Genomic DNA, 23,177 nt, shown 5'->3' on the forward strand with positions numbered 1-23,177 from the left:
AGGTCTGGACATGGGGCTGATAAAAGCAGCCCTCCTCAAGCAGGCTTCCCAGAGCGCTTGCTGCAGCTGCCTGTTGCTGGTGGGGAGCACAGGGCTGTGGGGCTCGTTTCCCTGGGAGCAGAAGCAGCGCCAGCATCCCTCTGGCAAGTCCCACTCCGGCTCTCCTCAGGTCGCCTTGCACTGCCTGAGTGTTGAGGCAGCCGGTGCGAGGCCTGGCGCTGCGGCTAGGAGCACCGCTCAGCCATGGCGTGGTGGAAGAGTCAGGGGCCCTGCCACCGGGAAGGGGAGGGAAGGGTGAGCAGAGGAGCATCTCCCCTCCTGCTGGGTTTGGGCTGTTTTGGGGAAGGCAGTCTGCATAGCTGGCTGGCAAATTCTTGAGGGATGTCTCCCCTCATCTCTCCATAGGTGGTTTGCACTCTGAAGGAGTTCAATGATTACAGGCAGTATCTGACCACACTCAAGCTGGAGGCAGAGAAGATGTTCATGCGAGAGGAGGTAGAGCAAAGCGGAGTGTTTGTGGATGCCGCTCAGCGGCACGGTGCCGAGGGCTGGGGCTTTACTTGTGGCACCTTGGGGAGGCGGTCAGTGCAGGAGAGGTGAGGGCTGTGCTGCCGGGCTGGGCTCTGCAGCGGGCTGAGCTAGTGCAGGGCGCAGGCAGGAAAGTCACATGCAGGCATGCAGAGCCCCGAGGGCCTCTTCTGCCCTCCTTGCGTGGCTGGAGCAGAGCGCTGCCCTGGGCCTGTGGGATGCCTTAGCACACGCGGGCAGGAGTGCTCATCCAGGCAACAGCAAGCCACAACTTGGTGTCACCTTTCAGAAAAAGCTTTGGGAAGACCTGGCCAAATTAGAGGGTACCTCCAAACTGCCAGGACGGACTGATGTTTCTTGCCTGCGAGAGTGGTTGCTGCAGGAGCAAAGGAGGAGTTTGCCAGCTGCAAAGAAAAGGCAGAGGTAAGAAAAGGCCAAGTAACGCTTGCTCTTGAAGGGAGCCCATGATCCCCGATCAAAGTCCTGGAGCCTCACGTTCCAGTAAACACACGAAGCCCAGAGGTGGAAGGAGCCTGTGCTGGCTGCAAACCCATCGGCGGGGTCTGTGTTTGGAGCCTTGGACAGGCAGCTGTAAGCTGCTGCAGGGACTGCTGGAGCAGCACAACACGTAGCAGGATGACAGGAGTGGCTGAGCAGAAAATGGCCTGTGCAAGACGGACAGAGCGGCTCCTTCTCAGATGCCTGCCTTTCTCTTGACAGGCATCTCACCGTGATCGAGAAGAGGATTGAAGGACTGGAGGCTCTTGAGAAAGAGCGACGCCGCCTCCAGCAGCTTGAGGGCCAAGAACAGCAGCAGCAGGGAAAGAGGAGACAACCAGGCAGCCAGAGCAGCTCCAAAAAGCCTGCCAGCAAAGGGAGGCCAGTGAGTAGGAGCCGGGTGGATGCTGGGGGCTGCCTCTGCTGTGCAGCAGTGCGTTGGTAGCCGGGCCTTGGGAGAAGGTGCTGCCATGCACACAGGTGCTTGGGGCTTGCGAGAAGTGCTTGGCTGCTGAGGAGGTGGCAACTGGCTGGTGTGCCATGCGTCCTCACCTGAGGGTGGCTGTCAGATCCTGGGTCTGCTCTGCCAGCCCACTGGGTTGTAACCCATTCCTTGCCTCGCCGGGGACTACTTCGTCTCCCCCCTTCTATTATTTCTTTTCCCCTGTGCGTCTTGGACATGAGGCACTAGCCCTTTGTGATGCAAAAGTGTGCCTGGGCACCCTGAGTGGTCCCGTCTGTGCACAGACTCACATTTAGCATGAACCTGTGAGGTGCACTCAATGGGCTTAGCGTCCATGGTGCTGGTTTCACGTGCGGGTGAAAACTCTGGTTTTCATCCAAAGACTTCTGCATCCAAAGGTGCAGCACCCCTGAACCTGAAAGTGCCGGTGATGGGACATTTGTGAGTTGGTTTTCTCTTCAAGGAGGTCTTTGATCGGCTTAGTGGAGAGCCTGCTGTTGCCTGGTTCTCCTTAGCAGGGTGCCCGTTAAAAGCTGCCTGGCTCCATGCCCTGCAAGAGCCTCTCTGGAAGCGTTTCTGCATAGTGTGGGGTGGTATCTGTGCCAGGGTGAAGGCTTCGGCTCCTTCTGCCATGACAGTCAAGCTGTCAAGCTGCAAAAGAGCATTTGATGGGAGAGGACAACTTTGGGCTGCCGCCAGGCTCTGTTCTCGACTCGTGACTTCTTCCCCACTTTGTGTGAGGCTGGCAGCCTGCGGTGGACTTTCAGAGCGCCTCCTGTCCCAAGAACACTTCCTTGGGCTGGCAGCTTACAGCCAGGTCATGCAAGGAAAAGGATCGTTTCCTTCTGTGCTCTCAAAACCTGCGTGTGCCAGGTGGCGTACAGAGAAACCAGATTTTTTCAAGCTTGACTGCTAGGGACTTGTCTGGACGTGGGTCTTGGGAGGAAGAGGAAAGCAAATCGAGGTGAAGGAACACACTGACTCATCAGCTGTTCCCCATTTTAGCATTCCAAGCCTGCCGGACAAAAAGCATCTAAGAGCACACCGCCTAGGCTGCTGAACTATGGTGGCAGAAGACCAGGAGCTTCAAGAGATGGCTGAGACCATGGTCCAGGAAGTGCTGAAGCGGGTGAAGTGAAGCTGTGCAGGAATTGTTCCTGAATGTTTAACAGAGTTACATGGGACTTTCAGGGACTGCTAGTACTACACAAATCTGGCTTGAGCGCTTGGGAAATCGGAATTAGTTCAGACTTGATTTCTTTTTGAAATAACATGGCTGATTATCATTCCTTATTACAAATAAAAGCAGTCCTAAGTAGTTTGCTTTTAAGGTCAGAAAGTTTTTCTTCTTTTTTCTTGCACATTCATTTCCTCCATTTCCTGTTACCTCTTGCTTCAGTTCCACAAGGAAATACTGACAGCTTAATAACCATGGTAATAGCAATAATCAAACAGCAGGGCTGCTATTATAAAAAAAAAACAAAACAAAACAAAATGAGGTGAGGGCAGGAAAAAAAAAATAATCCCTGAAATCCAACATGTAGCCTCAGTTCACATCTATGATAAAGCAGCGGGGAAGTATTGAGCTAATGGTTGTGAGCTGCCAGCACTGCTGTTGCAGAAGATAGCAGGAGGCCTCTCAAAAGACTCATTCCTACCCAAGGATACTGATTCATCACACTAATCCAAACCCCACTTAAGAGATCCCAAATGAAAAATGGGCAAGAAGTTGTACCCGAGCTCCCTGTTTTGTAACCAACTGTGATGAGAGTGTAATACAAACCTCTGAAACCCCGATTTCAGAAACCTGGTGAGATACACCATCATCAGCCACCATGTCTGGGTATAACCACCTATGTCCCCTTGCCATTCCATGCAGTAATTCTCTGTAGCTTTTTCTGGAGAGCAAACTGCAGCCAACCAACCAGTTAGTTACAGGCCTTGTCTGCCCGTGTTCCAGTCAGGGTCACCTAACACTTTCAGCAGCTCAGGTGCGTACTGTACAAGCCCAGCAGCTGGCCTCCAAGACCCAGAAACTCCACCTGTCTTAATCTCTCCTAAACTTAAAAAGTGATGCTCTCTGCAAGACCCAGTAAGGAACAGCACAAGGTTTAAGCTTCCTTGTCCAAGAGTGCCAGCTTTTCTTTCTGAGACCACAAAGCACCATCTGGATCCAACAGAAACGGGGCTGGTAACCAGCTTGCTGACTACTAGCGCGCCAATACGGTTCACTGTCTTCGGGACTGGTCCAGCAGTTTCGTATAGGCTTTGCCACTCCTATCTAGCAGCACACAGCGGGACCAAACAGCCTAAAACACCCCGCAAACCACGCTTCAACAGCATTGCACTGAATTCCTGCAACTGGTGGAAGGTATTGAGTGGAACGATAGGAAATATACCATGCAATAGTTCTATTTTTTGTGAAGAACAATAAAAATGCTTAGTCAGCCAGAGCTGATGAATTTTACCGCTTTTGAGGATTTGTGCAAGTGGTTACTGATGGATGATCGATACACCGGCAGGGCAGGATGCTCAATACTGCAGCTTGCCCCATCCCCCAGCAGAAGTTTGGGGAAGTATATGCCCCAGAACACACAAAAGGCAAACTGATTATTCCCCACAGCTCAGCAAGAACCGCAGGCAAACTGCTGTCTTCTGTACCACCTGCACAGCCTGTCACCACGTTCCAGGAGAAATGACTTATGCTATGCGAAGACTCAGAAATCTCTAGAAGTCCCGTTGATCCACGCGGTACGATAGCTGTGTTACCCTGCTCAGAGACAGCTGGTTACTGACCTGGTGGAACTGATACAGGGCACTGCTCGCCTTTGGCCTTCTCACGCAGAGGATCGCCTTCCCGCAGTCTGCCCAGATGCTCGGCAGCTTTTTGCTGGGGGTTTCCAGGAAACAAAGCAACCACTAGCAAGTGGCCTAAAGCTCTTCTGACTCCACACACTGCCCACGGACTTGCTTCTCCAAACAACTGATTTTTACTAGACCCTTTGGACACTGTATATTATCCTTCAATCTAGCCACAACACCACCTTTGACAACTCCTTTGGAATGGTTTACTATCCCATTGATCTCGGCCTTCCGAGATAAGCTATTTCATTGTGACTTCCCATCGCTCAGATGGATCCTCACGTCCTGGATGAAAAAAGCAGCTCACGATCAAAGTGAGAGGACAAAGATGCACTGTGCGAAAAATAAATACTACAATATCGACGGCATGACTGGCTGTTGGCTATTTATAGCCTTACACTAACGTGTTACCCTGGCCATAACCTGCCCATCTTGGATAAGCTTATTTTTTAAAAAAAAACCTCATGAATAGAAGACAAAGGTTGAAATTTGCAAGACAGGAAACTGGATGATCAAGCTTGGGTAGGTCAACCCTTTTTCAACACACATAAGCATAACTTGCTACGCTTGTCCTCTGGGAGGGGGGAAAAAAGTATATGCGTTATGCTGTAATAGAAAAGGAAGCCCTTGCATTCTTCCTTCAGATCTTCCGATACCTGATAAGCCAGGCCCTCCAAATAAGGTGCAGTTTCCACTAGAATTACATAACGCATTTACAGGAAGTACTGGAGTTATCTTTAATAAGAGATCTCTGAGGTGGGGCCCATTCCAAAAAGTCACCTTAGTTTTTCTCGTTCAACAAATGAAACTCAGGACTGCAGGAAGCTGTCCGGGACAAAGAAGTGGAGCTGCTTCTCACTATTTTCATAATATTAAAGAATCTCTTTTTGTCCAGGCAAGAACATTCTTCCAAGACAAATGCAGGCTCATTAACTAAAAGTGATTCTGGTGAAGTCAAGCAAAAAAACACTCCACTGATGAGGACACCCGCTATGCTGCTACCCTGAAACCTAACCTGAATTACAAAACTACCCGTTTAACATTCAGTGGTTCTTTGAAATAGGTATTTGTAAACCACATCACTTTCACTTTATCAAGCAGATCAATTTTCAAATTTTTATCCTGAATTTCACAAGTGTATAAACCTGCAGTTCATTCATACAGTCTCCTTCGCTTTCACCTCCTTTCAGTAGGCTACGCTCACCTGGACAAAGCTGTCGTGGGTGCACGCTGAAGCAGTAGGACCAGCACAGCCAGCCAGAGGATCTGTGTGGGCTGCTGCTGAACAGCTCTGTGGTGTGGCTGCAAGAATTCAAAACACAGCTATCAGACTGCCGGAACCTGTGTCTGGTGTGCAGAGTTCTATAGCTTACTTTGATTAAACATTTCAATAATCACACAGTAAGTGAAATTCCAGAAATTTATTGTTACCTTCCAAGTGATTTTAAGACCAATTTCTTAATCTTAAAAATACTTATTTTAAGATATGTATAGATATATTAAAAATATATATTGTAAAATTGATAAAACACACACATACATGCAGAAACTTCATAATCAGTCTTTTGTGTCTTAATATCACCTCTCTGATTTGGCTGCTTGAGTTTCTTGTCACAATACACCACAAAAAGTGTATTCACATAGCTGAGCCTAGGTGTTCATACACACTTGTGACCATGTGAATTTTAAGACTTACAAAGAAAATGAATTATCTTAACCAAGAGTGTATCATTCCGAAGAATATCATGACTACTCCTGAACTACCACTCACCAGAAAGGTTTTCATCTGTAAATGAACCCTACAGGAACAGATGTATTCAAAAGGCGCAATTGGACTTGTGCTGTCAGGTGGCACCAATAACTAATAATGTCTCACATGGTCTCCATGACTGATTTTTCATTATAATGAATTTTTCAGATAATGAAGCTTCAACGCATTTCTTTGACCCGATTCTACTACTGTCAAAGGTTTTGCAGATAGCCGAAAGTAAACAGAACTAAATCCTTACAATAATTCTGGTCTAAGGCTAGTGGGGAAAAAAAGACTTAGACGAGCATATTTTATTTTACTGACTTTTCAATAAGAATCATAATGAAAAACCAGGGAAAACTTTTTGTCACAGAAGTTAACAAACAAGTTTGAATACACATAAAAAGAAATCTTTTCAGAAAGTTCTACTTTGATTTCATTTAATGGGACTTCAAAAGTGAAATGAAAAGAGTCAAGAATAAGATTGAACATACATTCTTCAGTTCTCTCACTTATTAAATATGTATCTTAAGGTTAACTATCACTTTCCAAACAAACTAATCTTGCTGCTATGCTCTCATGATGAAGGAAACCAGACTTTTTCATGTGGACATATGAAGAAACACGCTTTCAGCATGCTGTATGTTATAATATACAGAAGAAAGGATAACGGAGAGATTAAGAGATACACAGGCACAGAAGTAAAACCACTGAGACAGTCCTAAGTGACAGTGAAAATTAAAAGATTTATCATACTCCAGTGAAATGTCACTTACACTCTCAGAAACGCTAATTAATTCACTGGAGTTTTCAAATGCCTCAGATTCCCTAAGTTTCTGTATTTTAGTTTTGATTACACCTTGCAAAATTTGGTATGTTTTCACCACATTCTCACACCCACCTCCCACCCCAGAAGATTCTACCTGAGCAACATAGCCAAGTTATCCTTTAAACTTAAAGCAACGAGCGTCATCCAGTGAGAGAGATCTACATATTCATGTCTAAATCTGCGCTGGTCTCCCTCAGCTCCCCTACAGGCAGTACTTCAAAACAGGCACTTCCAGGACACCAGTAATCTTACCCCAAGACAAACTCTAAACCGAGCAATGTGAATCGCACCCGAGACGCCCCTTTCCTTCCCTTGACTACGGAAGAGGGCTGGGGCCTTAGCTGAGATAGAGACAACTACCACTCATCATGATGAGTTTCAGCCTATGCTCTGTAACCAACAGAAACACAAAGCGGGGACCACCTCCCACCTTAATGAAGCAAGTATTCTGGATGAGGCTTGGAGCTACCTGGTCTAATAGAAGGTGTCCCTGCCCACAGCAGGGGGGTGGGAACTTGCTGATCTTTAAGGTCCCTTCCAACCCAAACCATTCTGTGATTCTCAGGACACCTGCTCCTGGGAGAAGACTTAATAGTTAGCAGCTGGTAAGGCAGGCTCCACACTTTGGCCACCACAGTAATCTTTGCATAAGGGGCACAAGGCAAGGAGCACGTGGCAGAAACTGCCTGTCTCTTAAACATTTACATGTGTCTACAAGAAATGCCCAGCTCCTCAGAACACTTCCTTGACAAAAATGACGTTATGGAAACTAGTGATTATTGTCTGAAATGTTCTCAGCAGAGGTCTCAGAAGAGATGCACAAAAGATGTAATGATTTCACTGTGTAGGATTTCTAAACAGGGATAGATAGCTGTCTTTGTGAAGGTGCAGCTGCCAAAGGAGGAGCAGGCAGAAGGAAAGAATAATAACTGAGCTTTAGTTTGTTCAAGGAAAGGGTCACTGTTCTGAATTTCAGAAGTTTTAGGGAAACTGAACAAAAACACCACAAAACAACAACAAATAGACCACCACTCCCCAGAAAATAACCCATCATGTGATTTTTCCAATTCAAGGTAAGGGCAAGGAAAAGAACAGTAATTTGCTTCAACTCCTCTTCTGAAGAATAAAAACACTTCAGTGAGACTGATTTATTTTGTAATCAAGTGATTAAGTGAGACTGACAATTGTGGCAGAAATAATTTCAAAAAAAGAAAGAAGCCAAGACTTTTGTACTTTCTAGTCTTCAGTGCATAAAAAAATACAACATAAAGAAGCTAAGCAAGAAAAAAAATTTGGATACAAAAATAGTACGAGCAGAATGAAATATTCTACACCAGGAGTCCTCAAACTACGACCCGTGGGCCAGATATGGCCCCCCAGGGTCCTCAATCCGCCCCCCCGTATTTACAGAACCACCACATCACCACCACCCTGCCGGGGGTTGGAGGGGGAAACCAAGCAGCCACAGATGACTTCCTGCCACCTAATCCGCGCACCAGCCCCTGTTTAGAAAGTTTGAGGACCCCTGTTCTACACAGTACGTTTGACTGATCTTTAAGGTTTAAAACCTTGACCTGGAAAAACATGAGACCACGGCCTAGGATACTACTTCTTAACAAGGTCTCAGTGCTTTAATATCATGGTCCAAGTTTTGCTTAATTGAAAAAACAAAAATGAAAGTTAGCCTCACACCGACATTTTGGACAAATGTTTTTCTCCTCACCCTTTCACCTCAACAGAAAGGCTATCCAGAAAATCACAAGGGGACAAACAAAATCTGGAGGAAGGACACAAATAGCAAACAGAAACTCCTTTTGCTTTAAAGGTCCATCTTCCTTTTAGACTGGACACTTTCCAATTCTCACTTGAGATATACACATGGCAGAGTATTATAGAAAAATAGTCTCACTTTAAAATCTATTTTTGAAAAGCAAATGCAGAAATTTTTTTCCATACCTGTTGGATAGCAGGCTTGTGAGTATGGCACTGAAGATGCAGAGCTGCTACAATTTGCAATGGATGCGGCAACGCTTTGAGTCCCTTGCTGAAGTGGCGGAAGAGAAGCCACAGGCTGGAGTGTGTACGTGGCTCCCGTTGGAAGCGTCTGGAGTACCGGAAAGGCAGCCCCTTTATCTGGAAAAGCTGGGCAAGCCCCTTGCCCTGGCAGCAACCCAAGTGGTCCCTGCTGGATCCAAGTGGAAGGGACTGCAGTCGGATCTAATCTTTGTGCTGGTGAAGTGCTGGGGGCTCGGCACGAGGTTGCCGTGTAGGAGTAAGGAGGGAAAACACCTTGACCGTAAAGTTGATGAAACTGCCCTACAGTCAGCAGTCCTGCAGTGGGTACAAATTAAAGTGAAACAAGTGTTAAGGAAAGGAGTTTTCACAGGCAAAGAAAGGCAATATGAGGAGCCAAGGCTCTGCAACATTATTTGGGAAGACTACCTTTGCTCCAGCATACTTAACCCAGAAAGGAGACTGTACTCTTAGACCCGAGCATGCAGTAACTGCTGTGTGGCACACGAGTGAAGCGCCAACACAGGTGTCTGCGTAGCATTCAATCTCCTTAAACTGGCAGTAATGAGTTACCCGTATTTAGAAATGTGCCATACATCGGAAAGTGTAGTAACTTACTAAACCAAACAAAAGCAATTTTGAAAGTACTGTGTGTTAAATCAGACAATACATTTTAAGAAAGGGACATCATAAAGCAAGATTTTACCAAACTCCACTACTGACAGTTCACAAACAGCTAAGGGAAGGGCAATGACAAAATCCTCCAAAGGACTTTGCAAGTAGTTTATGACAAGTCATTTATTTGGTCAAGAAAAAAAATTCAAAGCCCATTTTTTCTCAGTCAGCTCAACTAGTTCGGTGCAGACTAAAATATCCCAGACTTTGCCATTTTGTTATTTCCTAGATAGTCCTTTTATTCTTCTCTATTATTTTACAGTTTCATCTCTCAGACAGTTACTGTTTCATGAAATGGTATTTGCTTTTATACCATGACAGCTCGATTTCTGTTTTGGTGGCTTTCTTGAAACACTGACAGTAACACCCCGAACGCCTGTGCTCATTGATTTCTCTAAGAACTACTGCATTTGTGACTCCCCTGCAGGATTGCATTTAGCCAGGAGAATTACAAGTTTCAGGATGGTTCACATCAATAGGGTTGATCTAGAAGCCAGGCTTTCTCAGACCTGTAGTTTCCAATTCTCACTCAAAAGGACTTTTTTTAAAAAATAGCCTCACATTTACCTCTGGCACTCCTCTGATGGAAGCTAATTCAAGAAATCAGTAACATACAGTCATTATTCTGCAAGTTCACATTTAACCATTAAGAATCACTAAATAAATACCAGCTGACCCTGAAGATTTGCTAAGACTTAATGCATAAGACTGTTTATTTCCTGTTCAGTACTTTCACCATTTATAAACAGAGAGAACGAACAGGGGTATGAAAATCCTTTTGTTTATATTTCACCTTTGGATAGGGACATGAAGATTATCTAGTTCTAACACATACACAAGACACCACAGGATGCCAAGTTACCCACCTCCCGCTGCTGTACAGGAATTGTTCCTGAATGTTTAACACAGCGTTCCATGCTGCAAGACATTGGGAACAGACTGACGCTTTGCAAACAAAGGTATCTCTTATCAAATTACCTCACATTTACAGCAAAGACGTGTCCCTAAATAGTCAGTACAGAGCGCAACAGCGCATTGTCAGCCTGTCAGAACTTGACTGCATAGAAACCCCAATGTTTTCCTTGTTCTGTCTTTCTAGAAAATGAGACTCCTAGAGCAAAAACTCTGAAACTGCAGCCATCAAAACAGGACAAAAAATGAACAAGTCGTCTCTTTCTAATAATTTCCTTTACCAGTGGTCTGCGTTACATCAGACAAACCACATGTCATTGAAGTCTGCAATGACTCATCTTAGCGTTAACAACGTTCACATCAAATCATTAATTTAAATGCTTCCTAGCCTCCCTACCGAAATAAGTTCCATCCCTTCTCCGATGCTTCATTTTGTTTTCTTGGTATTGCACGTGCAGTTCCACACACATCACGGAAAACACCACTTGAATTAGATGACAGTTCCTACCCTGACACAGTAACCAAGAGTATGGTGATACCCTACTCTGCTCTAAATGCCAGCCGGTGCTGCAGAGAGCAGTACCATCAACTGCTTCTCCCCTTCTCCTGGTCGCACAGTCCTGTCGCTCCTCCTACACCGCGCCTTACAGCTCTGCACCCATGGGGTGCATCACCCGGGTCCAAGAGCCAGCCACAAAAAGGCTGTTAAAGTCTTCTCCGATCACTGCGCTGAACCAACACGTTGCTGTATCAGCTGCAAGGAAGATGACAGTTAACACGCCACCAAGGGAATGGGAAGCAGGAGTGCTCTTCTGGCAGCAGCCCACAGTTAGAGCAGCCCAAGAGCACTGCAGAGCAAGATATTCACATCTTCCTTACACAGCACCAGCTACAAAGCTTTTGGGCCGACACAAAATGTGTGGAATAATCCTGAGGGCTCAGACTTGTCTTGGGAAAACTCAGATCCTCCCAAAGAGCGTTAGAAAGAAAGAAAACACATTCTAGGGCTTTTCAGCAGTATTATTTTCTAATTAGCTCTCACCTACTCATGCGATCCATTTTAAAAACTGCGTAGCTTGTGAATTCTTTTTCAGGAGACAACTGACAAAAATCTTACTACCAGGTCTTGCTTCCTTTGCACAAAACTAACAGGATGCTCTAGTGATCACTTCACATGACTCACTGTTTCGCACACATTTAATGACAGCTTATTAAGCACCCCTACTGATGGGCATCCTTACCGACGGGCAAGAAGCAGTAACGTTCATCTGGTAGAGCTGTGCCAGCTCCACAGAGATCAGGCAAGGGTGTTCTTAGTGTAGTACGCAATGGAGACTGTACTATAGTCTACAGGCAGCCTGAAATACATGTGAACCATGCTACTCATGCTTACTGGCAGCAGATCTACCTGCATAAACAACAACAGCTTCCCTATACCAGGTGAACTGAGATGCCACCGGCAAGGACAGGTAACCCTTCTCCCTCAGGAGAGTGCTGATTTTCAAAACCCATGCCACCCAGCGCTTCTCAAAAACCCACCAAGGCCCCACACGGCCCACTCCGACTCACCAGGCCTGTTGGCATTGCTGAGCGTCGAGGGCGGAAGCAGCAGTTGCCTGGCCAGTGGCATGCCAAGCAAGCGCTGGAAGCGGTTAGGTGGGCGGCTGGTCACATCCAGGCCCGCTGCCATCTTCGCCTTGTTGCCTTTCGTCAGGCGCTTCAGGTGGACGAGGAGTTCGTGGCGGTCACGGCAAAAGTGGGGGCTGCGGAAGTGATGCAGGGACCCAGTGCAGTTGCCACCGTTGCCTTGCCCACCCTCTGGGCCCGGCCCCCACCACACTGCTCCCCAGCAACATCCCCACCTTGCAGAAGCCGTAGAGATTGAGCTGTCGGATGAAGCTGATGAAGTTCTTGGTCTTGAAGAAACCGGCGGCTGCCGCTGCCCCACAGCCACCCAGCTGCGCGGCGACGGCCAGCCCGGTGCCCAGCAGCTCGCACCCAAAGAGCGGCTGGTTGATGAGCAGCCCCTGGCCGGAGGCACCCAGCGAACGGAGCGGCAGCGCGGGCTGTTGACCAGCCGCCACAGTCTGGCGGGGAAGGTGTCGGCACTGACGGGGACGGGCTGCTGCGACGCCCGCCGCGCGCGGCCCCCGGCCCTCAGCCCCGCCGCGGCCCTGGTCCGCGCAGCGCCCCGGTCCCTCGGCATGGCACGGCCGCAGCCCCGCCCCCCCTCAGCCCCGCCGCCCCCCTCAGCCCCGCCGCCCCCCTCAGCTCGCCGGGTGCCCTCAGCCCCGCCGCCCCCCTCAGCTCGCCGGGTGCCCTCAGCCCCGCCGCCCCCCTCACTCCCCCCGTCCATTCAGCTCCCCAAGTCCCCTCAGCCGGGCCATGTCCCTCAACCCCCACCATGTCCCTCAGCCATCCCCTCCGCCCCGCCGGTCCCCTCACCCCGCCGGCCCCTCAGCTCCGCTGCCACCAGCATCTCCCGTAGCTTCCGTGAGCGACCGGGCGGCTGAGGCCCGGGGGCCGAAAGTTGCCGCTCGGGGCGGCCCCGCCGCCAGCCCGCAGCCGTCCCGGCGGCAGCCTGGAGGTCCTTGAACCACGGCGCGGGTGGGCGCCGGGCCGTGGAAGGCGGCTGCAGGCGGGGCAGAGCAGGGAGCACGCGTCCCGCAGCCCCGCGCCCCGCCATGGCTGCCCGCCGCCCCGGGACCGCGCGCGGGAAAAGGGGCGGGACCGCAGGACCACGTGACACATCAATCCCAGGGAGGGGCGATCTCGGGAAGGGCGGGGCGGGGCGGGGGCGGGTTCTGCTGAGCAGCCGGACCTGCCCGGGCTGCCGCGGCTGCCGCGGGGTGCGGGCGGCGGGGACGGACGGGACCGGGGGGACAGAGGGGGACGCGGGCAGCGCGGGGCTGGGGAGCTGCTCCGTGTGCCGGGGGTGCACCGGGCTGGTGCTTACCCCGCCGGGAGGAATGCTGCCGGCAGAGCAGGTGTTGCAAAGTGTCGGCTTAAAAACCGCTGGCAGTTCACAAAAGGAAAAGCAAATTTATCAGGAGCGCAGAGGAACGCGGAACGAATCGGGAATTGTGTCACATTTGCCCTAAACCCCCCGAGACCTGTGCAGTTCTGATCCCCACACCAGAACAGATCAGGTGGGGTTAAAATGGGGCAGCGAAAATCAGCAGCGAGTATAAGAACTAGCTTCAGCGGAAGGAAATGCTGAAGAAGGAATCTTCAGAGGGGCGGTTATTGTATAAAAAGATAGGTAGTGAAGTTGTAGTTAGTGTAAAGGAGGCAAGCACGGCTAATGGAGGTTTTCAAATAGGAGAAATCAAATCAGGTACTTAATCACAGGGAAACCGGGGAACTAATTGCCACAGGATGTTTTGGGTACCACAATGTTCCTTGGCTAAGGGAGGGTGTGGGGGTGTGCGTGTATGTGAAGAAAAAAGAGAGGAAAGAATAAAAAGAACAAGATTAGCTATATTCACAAAGACCAGAACTCTTAAGTGGCACCTTTGTCACTGCGAGTGCTTGCACTGTGCGCTGGCACAGCTCTGAGGCGGTGCCTGAGCTGCACTGGTGCAGATCTGCCCTCTCCTCAGCCTTGTGCTGTCAGCTGTGGCTGCAGGCAGACTGCAGGAACCAGCAGAACCATCCTTACCGCTGCAGAACAGGAATCTGCTATGAACCAACAGGCAAAGAAGAGCAGGGAGCTGGGGAAGGAAGAGTGCGGTGATCTCTCTCTCTGCTTGCATCTTGCCCACAGGTCACCAGCAGCGGCGGAAGAAAATGACATTCCTCTGTCTTGGCTGCCCTCAAAGCAAGACAGTAGTGAGAAGACTGAGCATCCGTGTGTTTCGTGACCTCAAATACATTATCTTGGAGTTGTCGTAAGATTTCTTAGCAAGAAGGTACAAACCCAAACCTCTTCTTTAACTAAAGTCGTCCTTATTGCTTTGGTTTACAGCACAGCCCCTAACCACCAAGGCAAGCAAAAGCGCAGTAAGTTCCAGAAAGGGGGCAAAATTGAATAAACTGATGGGAAACTGTTCCTATTTTTAAACTGAAAGTAATATCTCTCTGCTCTTCCGCATAGCTGAAGTGAGGAAAATGATGTTTGGGCGGGGTTGCTAACAGAGTTTCACACTTCAAATTAAACCAGAAACAGAAATGTTGTCAATGTTGTCATCAAAGCTAAATCCAGCACCACAGCAGGATGTTGCTTTACCCAAGGAATTAATGGCCTGCGATTCTAGTAAGCTCATGCTGTCGTCTTCCCAAGAGGCTTTGCATTTTTTTCCCCCTCGGTAATAATTTATTAAGAATTATGTTGCTCAGTGTAAACAGCTAAAACTTAAGTAAAGCATACTGAATGCAAATCTGAAAAATCCAGAAAGATGTCCACTTCACAAAAAATTCTTCTCGGCATTCCTGAGGTTGTCTTTTGCATTACTTCAGTGAAATGAATTTGGGTTTCTCTCCCCCTGTGCAGCGAGAGTGCCAGAAGACCATGACTACCTGATGGTGGGATAGGTGAGGTTTTTAGTGTATCATCCGTAAATCAGGGCAGAGCCAGCAATACGTAGTCCATCACTGAAATGCAGAGCATGATTCCCTAGAACTAACGCACAGAAACATCGGTCCCTTTGGTACCACTGGCCATTCTTGACTTCAGCCACAAGAGCGGATTCATTTGCCACTTCATGGTCAGTGGGTTAAATTTGGTCCTGAGGATTTTAATCGTTACTTTGCTGTCAAAGATTGTTATTAGCCAAAGGTGATGGGAGCTGCAAGAATAAATAGCTTATTACTAATTTGTGTTATGGACTCAGTGCTTTCCTTCTTTTTCACCCATGTGAACTCAAGTTGCTGTTAGCCCGCACGCCCCTATTTGCCATGTACCATGGCAGTTACTCCCTGGTGTCTGCCTCTCTCACAGCTGTGCCTTTCTCTGCAGCTAGCTTTCTTCCTCCTTCCCTGCTGTGGGACACCAGAGATGTGCCTATTTTACACACGAGAAGGTGGGCCTTTGCCAGAAATTCATAATCCTCTTCTCCTGCCAGTGCTTAATCTCCATTCCCACCTTTTGTAATAACCTCCTAGTTTTCTATGTTTCCCTTGCTTATACATATATATATAGTAAAAACCCCTACCAACTGAACGATCTAAATTACACATTTTGCAAACTGATTCTGCAGAGCTGAACAAAAATGTTATTGTTAGCTTGTCTACTGTATGTCAGGGCAAGGACAGCTGCATTTCCATGCAGTGTGCTGACCTTGACTACCATCCAAGGACATACTACTGTTAGTAAAGGCAGCACTTAATCCCTGGAAGGTTTTACCAGGTTAAGTGGAGAATTTTTCATCACCTGGAAAATTTAAATCAATGTGTGCTTTTGTTCAGCTACCAGTTAGTTGAGGAAGTGACCAGTTTACATTATCAAGCCTGTAATTTGCAGAAGGCCAGACACGCTACGTACAGTCACCCTTCCTGGGCTGAAAAAGTCCACCTCTAAATGCATAAGAGGAATGTACATATATACTATAAAGCTGGAAAATAACTGTTCTTACCATGATTATATGCATGTTAGATCTGTGAGTGGTAAGAAGTGTTGCTGTAATTAGTTTCAGTTTTGTTAGGAAGGTAACAAAGAACAGTTGAAAAACATTCCCTAGAGAATTAACATTTTGGAAGAAAAGTGATTTTTCTTACTTTTTTTTTCTAGTTAAAGAAATAATCAGCTAGTACAGAAGGATGGATATTATTTTCTTATTGATGTATAGCAGTACAAATCTTTGAGCTCCAGACCTCTTGTAACACAGCTAAGGCAGAGTCTCATACTACTACATTTTAATTTGTTCTGAATCAACATAAGTGAACATTGAATATTTCTATCCATGTCATCTTAATTAGGAAGGAAAGAAGGACCTAGATGCTTTTGCTAATAAGTCAGATAAGACAAAACTCAAAACTGTTTTCAGATTTGACAAATTTTGGCAAATAATCTCTATTTTTAATTATGGATGGGATTAGGTCTGGAAGCACGAGCATAGTACCAGACAACCAACTTTCCTACTCAGCTGACTCATCTGAAACTATGGAACATGACAATTTTAGAACATAAGCCTAAGAACATATCATCAGCCCATTTTTCTCAGTTCTGTTTTAAGTGATCTTTGAAAAGCATAGTTAACCTCTGTTTCATGTGTTAATACCATATTAAATTGCCTTATTGCTTTGTCATGTAGAGAAACTTTGGTGTTGACTTCTGATTCATTTCAAGAATGTTTTTTTCTTGTAAGCTTGAAAAAAGAATATTCCACTGAAGTAAGCTGATTGCAAGCAGTTTCAGTAATTGAATCTCTAGATAATTGTCTTTATGCTGGGAGGTTTTGTCCCACTTCTAATGGAATTTTAATGCTGAAACAGTTTCATTTAAAACTGTTGCCATAAAACATGTTGGAATTTTCTATTTTTGTTGCAGGTGTGTTTTTTTTTTTTCCCCAAAACCTTTTTAAAAGCTGAGGTTGAAGATGATATTATTACACTAAGAAATACTGCCAAATACATTCTGAGAAATTAGAAAGATTTCTACAAGATAGGACTGTTAAGACTATCATGCTGTCAGTCTGTTGCAGTGTTCCCCAGTACTAAAATGACTGCATTTAAATAATATTACAAGTAACTGGGGCGTTTTTTCAGTGGGAAGACAAAGAGGGTCCCCCGTGGAGAGTCGGCCAAGTCACGACAATCACATCAATATGGCTACATGTCGTGCTCAGTTTATTAAACAAACAGGTCATATTTATAACTTAAACCGACCGCCCACCCGACTTTACACACAGGTGATTGGATAAAAGTCTCTGGCCACGTGGGTGTCTGTGTCACTGATCGGTGCGCATGCTGCAGGCGCCTGATCAGAGTGTGCCGATGAGAGCGTGCTGATTTCGCGGTTCCCAGGACTTCTGCACCTGGCTTCTTGTCCGTGCATAGCTTGTTTTCTTTCTCACACTGCTTGTTCCCAGGACAATTTAAAGTTGCTCTGCAGCTTCAACTAACAGGCCTGGGTTGTCTAACCCGGACAATGGCAACATGTCTTCTCGGTACTTTAAAAATACCTCTACAGGTACCCAAGGTCACACACAAGCAGAAGTTTTCCTGCAGATCATGTTGGGGTGGTTGGCAGTTGGCACTGTAAAGGTGAAATGAGATGCCCTTAAGGAGAGCAATCCATGCTGTTCTTGGGACCAGAGACATGCAGGGCTGGACTGTGCAGTGCTGGCAGCAGAGGGCATTGCTACCAGTGAATTCTCTGCAGCCACAGAAGACCTGTGGTGCAGGTGAACCTTATATCCAGGAAGGACAAAGTGCTTTGGAAAGTGTTCTTGGCTAAGGAAATCTCATGATACAGGAATACTGTGAAAATCATTGCTTTTTTCCTCAACTGTTTCACCACAGCGATGACTATCAAAAGTCCTGTCTAACTGAGAGGTCCCAGAACACTGAAGGTTTTTCAGAGTGGTGCCTACCTACAAGAAGTGTAAGAAGGAGGATCTGAGTAACTACAGGCCTGTCAACCTGATCTTAGCGCCAGGGAACGTTGTGTAGCAGATCGTCCTGAGCGCCATCATACAGGAGGCAAAGGAAAACCAGGATGTCAGGACCAGCCATGATGGGTTTATGAAAGGCGGGTCCTGCTTGATGAACCTGATCTCCTGCTGTGACAAGGTGACCTGTCTAGTGGGTGAGGGAAACAATGTGGGTGCTGTCTACCTGGATATTAGGGAAGCCTTCAACACCATCTCCCACAGCAATCCCATTCGGCATTGGATGCCCACCTTCCATGGTCCCCAGGAAGAGCCCTGAGCCCTGTGTGAGGGACAGCACCGACCTTCCCACAGGCTGAAGGTCACGGCTTGGCCTTTCTGCTTCATCAAGCAAGCCAAGGCTTTGCTCAGCAGCAGAGCTGCCTGCACAGCGCCTTTGCCTACCTGCACTCACAGCCTCCAAGGATGGGCTCTAACAAGGCCATGGGGAGGCTTTCTCAGCCATGGCCCTCAGCGGGGCCTGTTAACGCTTCCAGGGACTGTGGGCTTTGCTCCTGACTTGGTGTTCTTGAGAGGTTTCTTGAGTCTCCTCTGAATACCTGAAGTCCACAGCACCACAGACACCCTGGGCTCATGCCGAGGAAGAATGCCCTGACAAGCCCTGTCTCCTCCATCAGGGACATCTGGTCTTCAAGTTTGGCTCCTACACTTCATGAGATAAGTTTCAGCCGTACAGTGAAAGGGAAAGGCAGGTAATGAGCACTTTGGAGAAATGATAGAAGGCTTTCCCAATTGCTATTGATGCAGAGTGTCTCCTGAGGAGGTGCGGACAGGTAGGAAAATCAGTCCCTGGAGCTAAACACTGTGTGGACAGCCTTGCTCCTCAACTCTCCAGCCTCACTATTAGAGCTGAATGTAGCAAATTCTTGGCAGTAAATATTGCCTGATTTCCTTAGAGTATGGGGTGTAACCAGAACTAAAAGAGGGATTGCTAATGGTGAATGGTGGATGGTGGTGGTGGTGAGGGGACTGGGATAGAAATTAATAAATAAAAAATACATTTCTCAGCTGTATTATTGCTAGTTCGTGCAGATCCCCATGAAGTCTATTGCCACAACTGAAGAGTTGCCCATAGGGAAAATTACAGACACTACTGAAAGACAGTCCAACTTTTCCTCTCTGAACCTTAAAGCAGAAGCTACATAGGTAAAATGGATTGGAGTGATCACAGAGAAAGAGGAGAAAGGCATCTAGAGATGAACTTCTTAACCCAGAGCTGTAAACCAGGAAACCAGGACGTCAGCGTATTCCAAATGTCTTCAATTTCATAGAAGGCGTGAAATTTCTGGAACTCATGAGCAATATTGGGATGTGTTCTTTTATTTTTTTTAACACATATATCTGTAGGAATTCTCCCACTTTGATCTACATATACACAACAACTGGTATCAACAACAGCACAGACTCTGCCTTCAGCCGCCAGCTTCATATCTAATGCCATTCCATTTTGAAAAGCTATAGGGGCTATTTCTCACACTTCTTCCTGCAGAGCCTTCATGGCACCTGCAGGGTCCTTGGCCATCTCTTCCATTGCTGCGCGTCTCTTTGTCACTGCCTTCTCCCATTCAGGAGCCGCTAACCAAGGAGTAACCGAGGCCACACGCAGGCTGATGATCTGGGCTATCATTGTGACACCCATTACATCTGAGAAGCTCATAGGCCACTTGGAGGCACGTGGCCATGAAGGCAAGTTTGAGGTCCCTGGAGTGTCCAGTTCCCTTGGGGGATGGGCCATCAGCAGCCCAGCTGGTTATGGCTGCAGTAAGAAAGGCACTTGGACTCTGAGACAAAGTATCATTTCAAATGGCCTTGGTTAGAGCAAACTCTCTACACACAGAGACAACCGTGTCAGCTGTATGCCGTCCCTTCCGAGGCTGGGAACACGGAGTTTCCAGCGTTGGGAGGGTGGTGCAGCAAGTGGTGCAGATCCTGCCTGCAGAAGGGTTATCCCACACCGCTCCTGTCAGCTCTTGAAGTGCTTTCTGCCAGGGAAACCCATTCTAGTCATCACTTCTCGTGTTCTAAGAGGAGATGTTCACTTGGGAGTTGGTAACTGCAGTCCCAGACAAAGGTAAGGGCGTGCGGTTGGCCATTCACCAGCAGCTTCCTGCAGATTTCTTCTTCCAGTATGGCTTGTTCTGCAACCCAGGGAAACACTCAGCACAGCCCAGCCTGAAGGCCAAGAGGTACGTGGAGCACAGCACAGGCCTGCTCAGATTTTCTGTGACACTCATCACTAACTCCTCCATGTACAAAGGTCTTCTGCTCAGATTCTCTCAAGCACCTCATGAAGGTTAGAAGGAGAGCAATATCTCCTTTAGAGCACTAGAGAAAGGGACCTTTACTTGAAGGCCTTTGTTGAAGGGAAGGTGGAAGAAGATCCCTGACCAACATAGTGCAAGAGCTCTCCTGGACTTGTTTTGAACAAAAAGACAAGGCAGGAGTGGTGAAAATGTGGATGGCACGTTTGAGTCAAGTATGGGTGACGTTGGTAAAGTAGAAATCAAGGGCAAGTCAGCAAGACAAATTGTAGCAGGGCTGAGTAGAGAGGAAAGATCACCTCTACCAACCCTTGGGCAGTGCTCTTCCTAATGCAGCCCAGGATGCCGTGGGCCTTATTTGTTTGAAAGGTGCAAAGCCAGGAGAAGAGGGGGCTTTGGGGACACCTAATAACAGCCTTCCCATATCTTCTTGGGCCATATCAGCAGGAAAAGGCAGCCAGGTTCTTGCCTGTTGTGCTTGATGGGACTGTGAGGGCCAATGGGCATCAGCTGAAGCAAGGGAAGACAATGTCCTTCCCCATGAAGACAGTCAAGCAGTGGAGCAGATGTCCCACAGAGCTTGTGACATGTCCATCCTTGGAGCTTTTCAAGCCCCACTTGAAGGAAAGCCTGAGCTACTTGCTTCAACCCCATAACTGATCGCTCTCTGAGCAGCATGTAGGCCTGGACACCTCCTGAGGTCCCTTCCAGCATGAATGATTCTGGATCTCCATCCACCATGGATCTTGCCTTCATAATGGGAGGGAAATCACTCAGGTTTCCAGCGGTGGTTGAAGCCAAACAAAAAGTTGGTCAGTGCGGCGAATGAAGAGATGGGATGCAGCTTGATGAAAGCAAGTTGTCAGTTTATTAGTGATTAGCTGCCCCGCGCTCCACGGTCGGTTTCCCTGTATCAGTTGTCCCTGGAAGTCATACTTAGATCGACATCGATTAGCATAATCACGCCCTTTCCGACATATCGGACAAACTCCAGGACCAGGAGGTTGTTGTTTATTCCCCGCAGCCCTCACAAGACAATTTCTCTTTAGATGACCAGGCTTACCACAACCATAGCAATTCCCCACACCACGCATCGCTGCAAAAGCAGCAGCCATAGCTTCAAACTTGTGGTCAACCGTACCGATTCGGTTACATGCTTCCACCATTTCCACCAGAGCGGGGTTCGGGTTGGGAAGAGACTTCAGTAGCCTTTTACAATCAACATTAGCATTTTCAACAGCTAGTTTTGTTAACAATATATCCCGAGCTTCCGCATTATCTACTTGGCGTTCCAAAGCCTGTTTTAGTCTATCAATAAACTGCATATAAGGTTCTCGAGACTCCTGAGTGATGTTAGTAAAGGCTTTTTGTGGCTTTTGTACGTCAGAGACCTGGAAAAAAGCCTTTTTCGCCTCTTCTCTAATTGCCTCGAGAGCCGCACGGGGGCAGTGTTGAGCCTGCGCTACCGGATCAGCACGTGCACCGGTGCCCGCAAGATGCTCTATTGCCAGCGCAGCTGATGCAGCATCATTATGGTTAACGTACGTGAGCAGGAGTGCTTGCAGTCCCCCTCTCCAGTGCGACTCCCATAACGTGTACTGAGTCGGGGTTAGCAGCAATCGTGCTAAAGATTTCAAATCATGAGGAGTCATGACATAAGCATCAAACACAGAAGATAACAGACTTATAAAACAGGGAGAAGAAATACCACGTTCCGTAACCGTGCGGCGCAGTTCTTTAACAACCGAAAAAGAAAGAGCCTCCCATCGTGCTCCCCCTGCCCGACCCTGAGAATACAAGACCGGAGCAACTGTAGTTTTAGCCATTTCTAGATCCCCCTCCTTTAAGGCTTGTTTCTTTATTTTTGCCCACACATCACGTAGATGAGGAGGGTATAAATCAGGTTCTTGTTCAGGCTCTACTGGTCCCGGGTCAAAGGGGTCTTCTTCTGGCGGATACCCCACTGCATTGACACCCAGGGGTTTAGAGCACTGTGATTTAGAGGCTGATAAGGACAGGGCTATAGGAGCTTGCGACTCCTCCTCCTCTCCTTCCTCTGCCTTTTCTTTTTGTGCTTTCAGAGTCTCAAAAATAACTCTCCATGAAGAGAGCAGACGGTGGGACTCAGTATTGCCTTTTGTCGCAGAATCCCACAATTTCACCCCTGTGTCGTCCCAAAGTTCCCGCATAAAAATTGTAGTTGCGGTCACTGCAGGCATATTTACTTGCACCCACTTAAGCATTGCTTTAAGGTCATGCCCAGAAATACTTTTCTCATGTTTGTTAGGGAGACCTTTCATAAGCTCATATACGTCTCTTTCCGGGGACGAAGCCTGATTCCCCATTACGGATTTCCCACAGCTCACCTCTCAACTCCGGAGGGTGTTCAGGCCGGCTCCCGCTTCCTTTCAGCGGATCATTCAAAGTTCTGTGGGATCCATTGCATGTCGCTCAGATAGGCGATTCCAGAGTCCGTCCACATCAGATCCTTCACCGGATCATGTCGGGGTCACCAATTTGCGGCGAATGAAGAGACGGGACGCAGCTTGATGCAAGCAAGTTGTCGGTTTATTAGTGATTTTCTTACAATTATACGTTTCTACCTTCTACATATTACACACTGATTGGTTAAATCTTAAGCGTAAAAAACAGGGATTGGTTGATATTTAAGGCACACCGTTAGAACAATAGGAACTTATTAGTTTACCTTGACATAGCAACAATTTCTATTCCCAAATTAGGAGGTTTCTTTCTAGGCGGCTTTCTTGATTAACAA

General features: G+C 47.5%; 2 protein-coding genes across 2 annotated transcripts in view; both read right to left on the reverse strand.

Annotated features, from left to right (window-relative positions):
* LOC308058079 (ankyrin repeat domain-containing protein 26-like) overlaps positions 1-23,177 on the reverse strand; it is a gene marked incomplete at its 3' end in the record, with an annotated part of 181,669 nt that overhangs the window by 69,137 nt on the left and 89,355 nt on the right. The gene's annotated exons all lie outside the window — the stretch shown is intronic.
* LOC308058051 (heat shock factor protein 5-like) lies at positions 1,941-13,278 on the reverse strand. The gene is made up of 6 exons (XM_080412064.1): positions 12,976-13,278; positions 12,393-12,617; positions 12,100-12,293; positions 8,887-9,261; positions 5,556-5,653; positions 1,941-5,176 (listed from the first exon to the last, which is right to left on the reverse strand). Exons 3-6 carry the CDS (start codon positions 12,218-12,220, stop codon positions 5,147-5,149), a joined length of 624 nt encoding a protein of 207 aa, XP_080268190.1. The 5' UTR covers positions 12,221-12,293; positions 12,393-12,617; positions 12,976-13,278; the 3' UTR covers positions 1,941-5,146.

The sequence above is a fragment of the Falco punctatus genome (genome assembly GCF_963210335.1).
Source record: "Falco punctatus genome assembly, contig: scaffold_23, whole genome shotgun sequence".
NCBI classification, from domain to species: Eukaryota; Metazoa; Chordata; class Aves; order Falconiformes; family Falconidae; genus Falco; species Falco punctatus.

Coding starts and splice junctions, on each gene's coding strand:
- LOC308058051 (XM_080412064.1), bottom strand. CDS start 12,220: ATGGCAGCGGGCCTGGATGTGACCAGCCGCCCACCTAACCGCTTCCAG. Junction 5,654..8,886: donor ACAAGCCTGCTATCCAACAG/GTATGGAAAAAA, acceptor GAATTCTTGCAG/CCACACCACAGAGCTGTTCA. Junction 5,177..5,555: donor CCCACGACAGCTTTGTCCAG/GTGAGCGTAGCC, acceptor TGTCCCGGACAG/CTTCCTGCAGTCCTGAGTTT.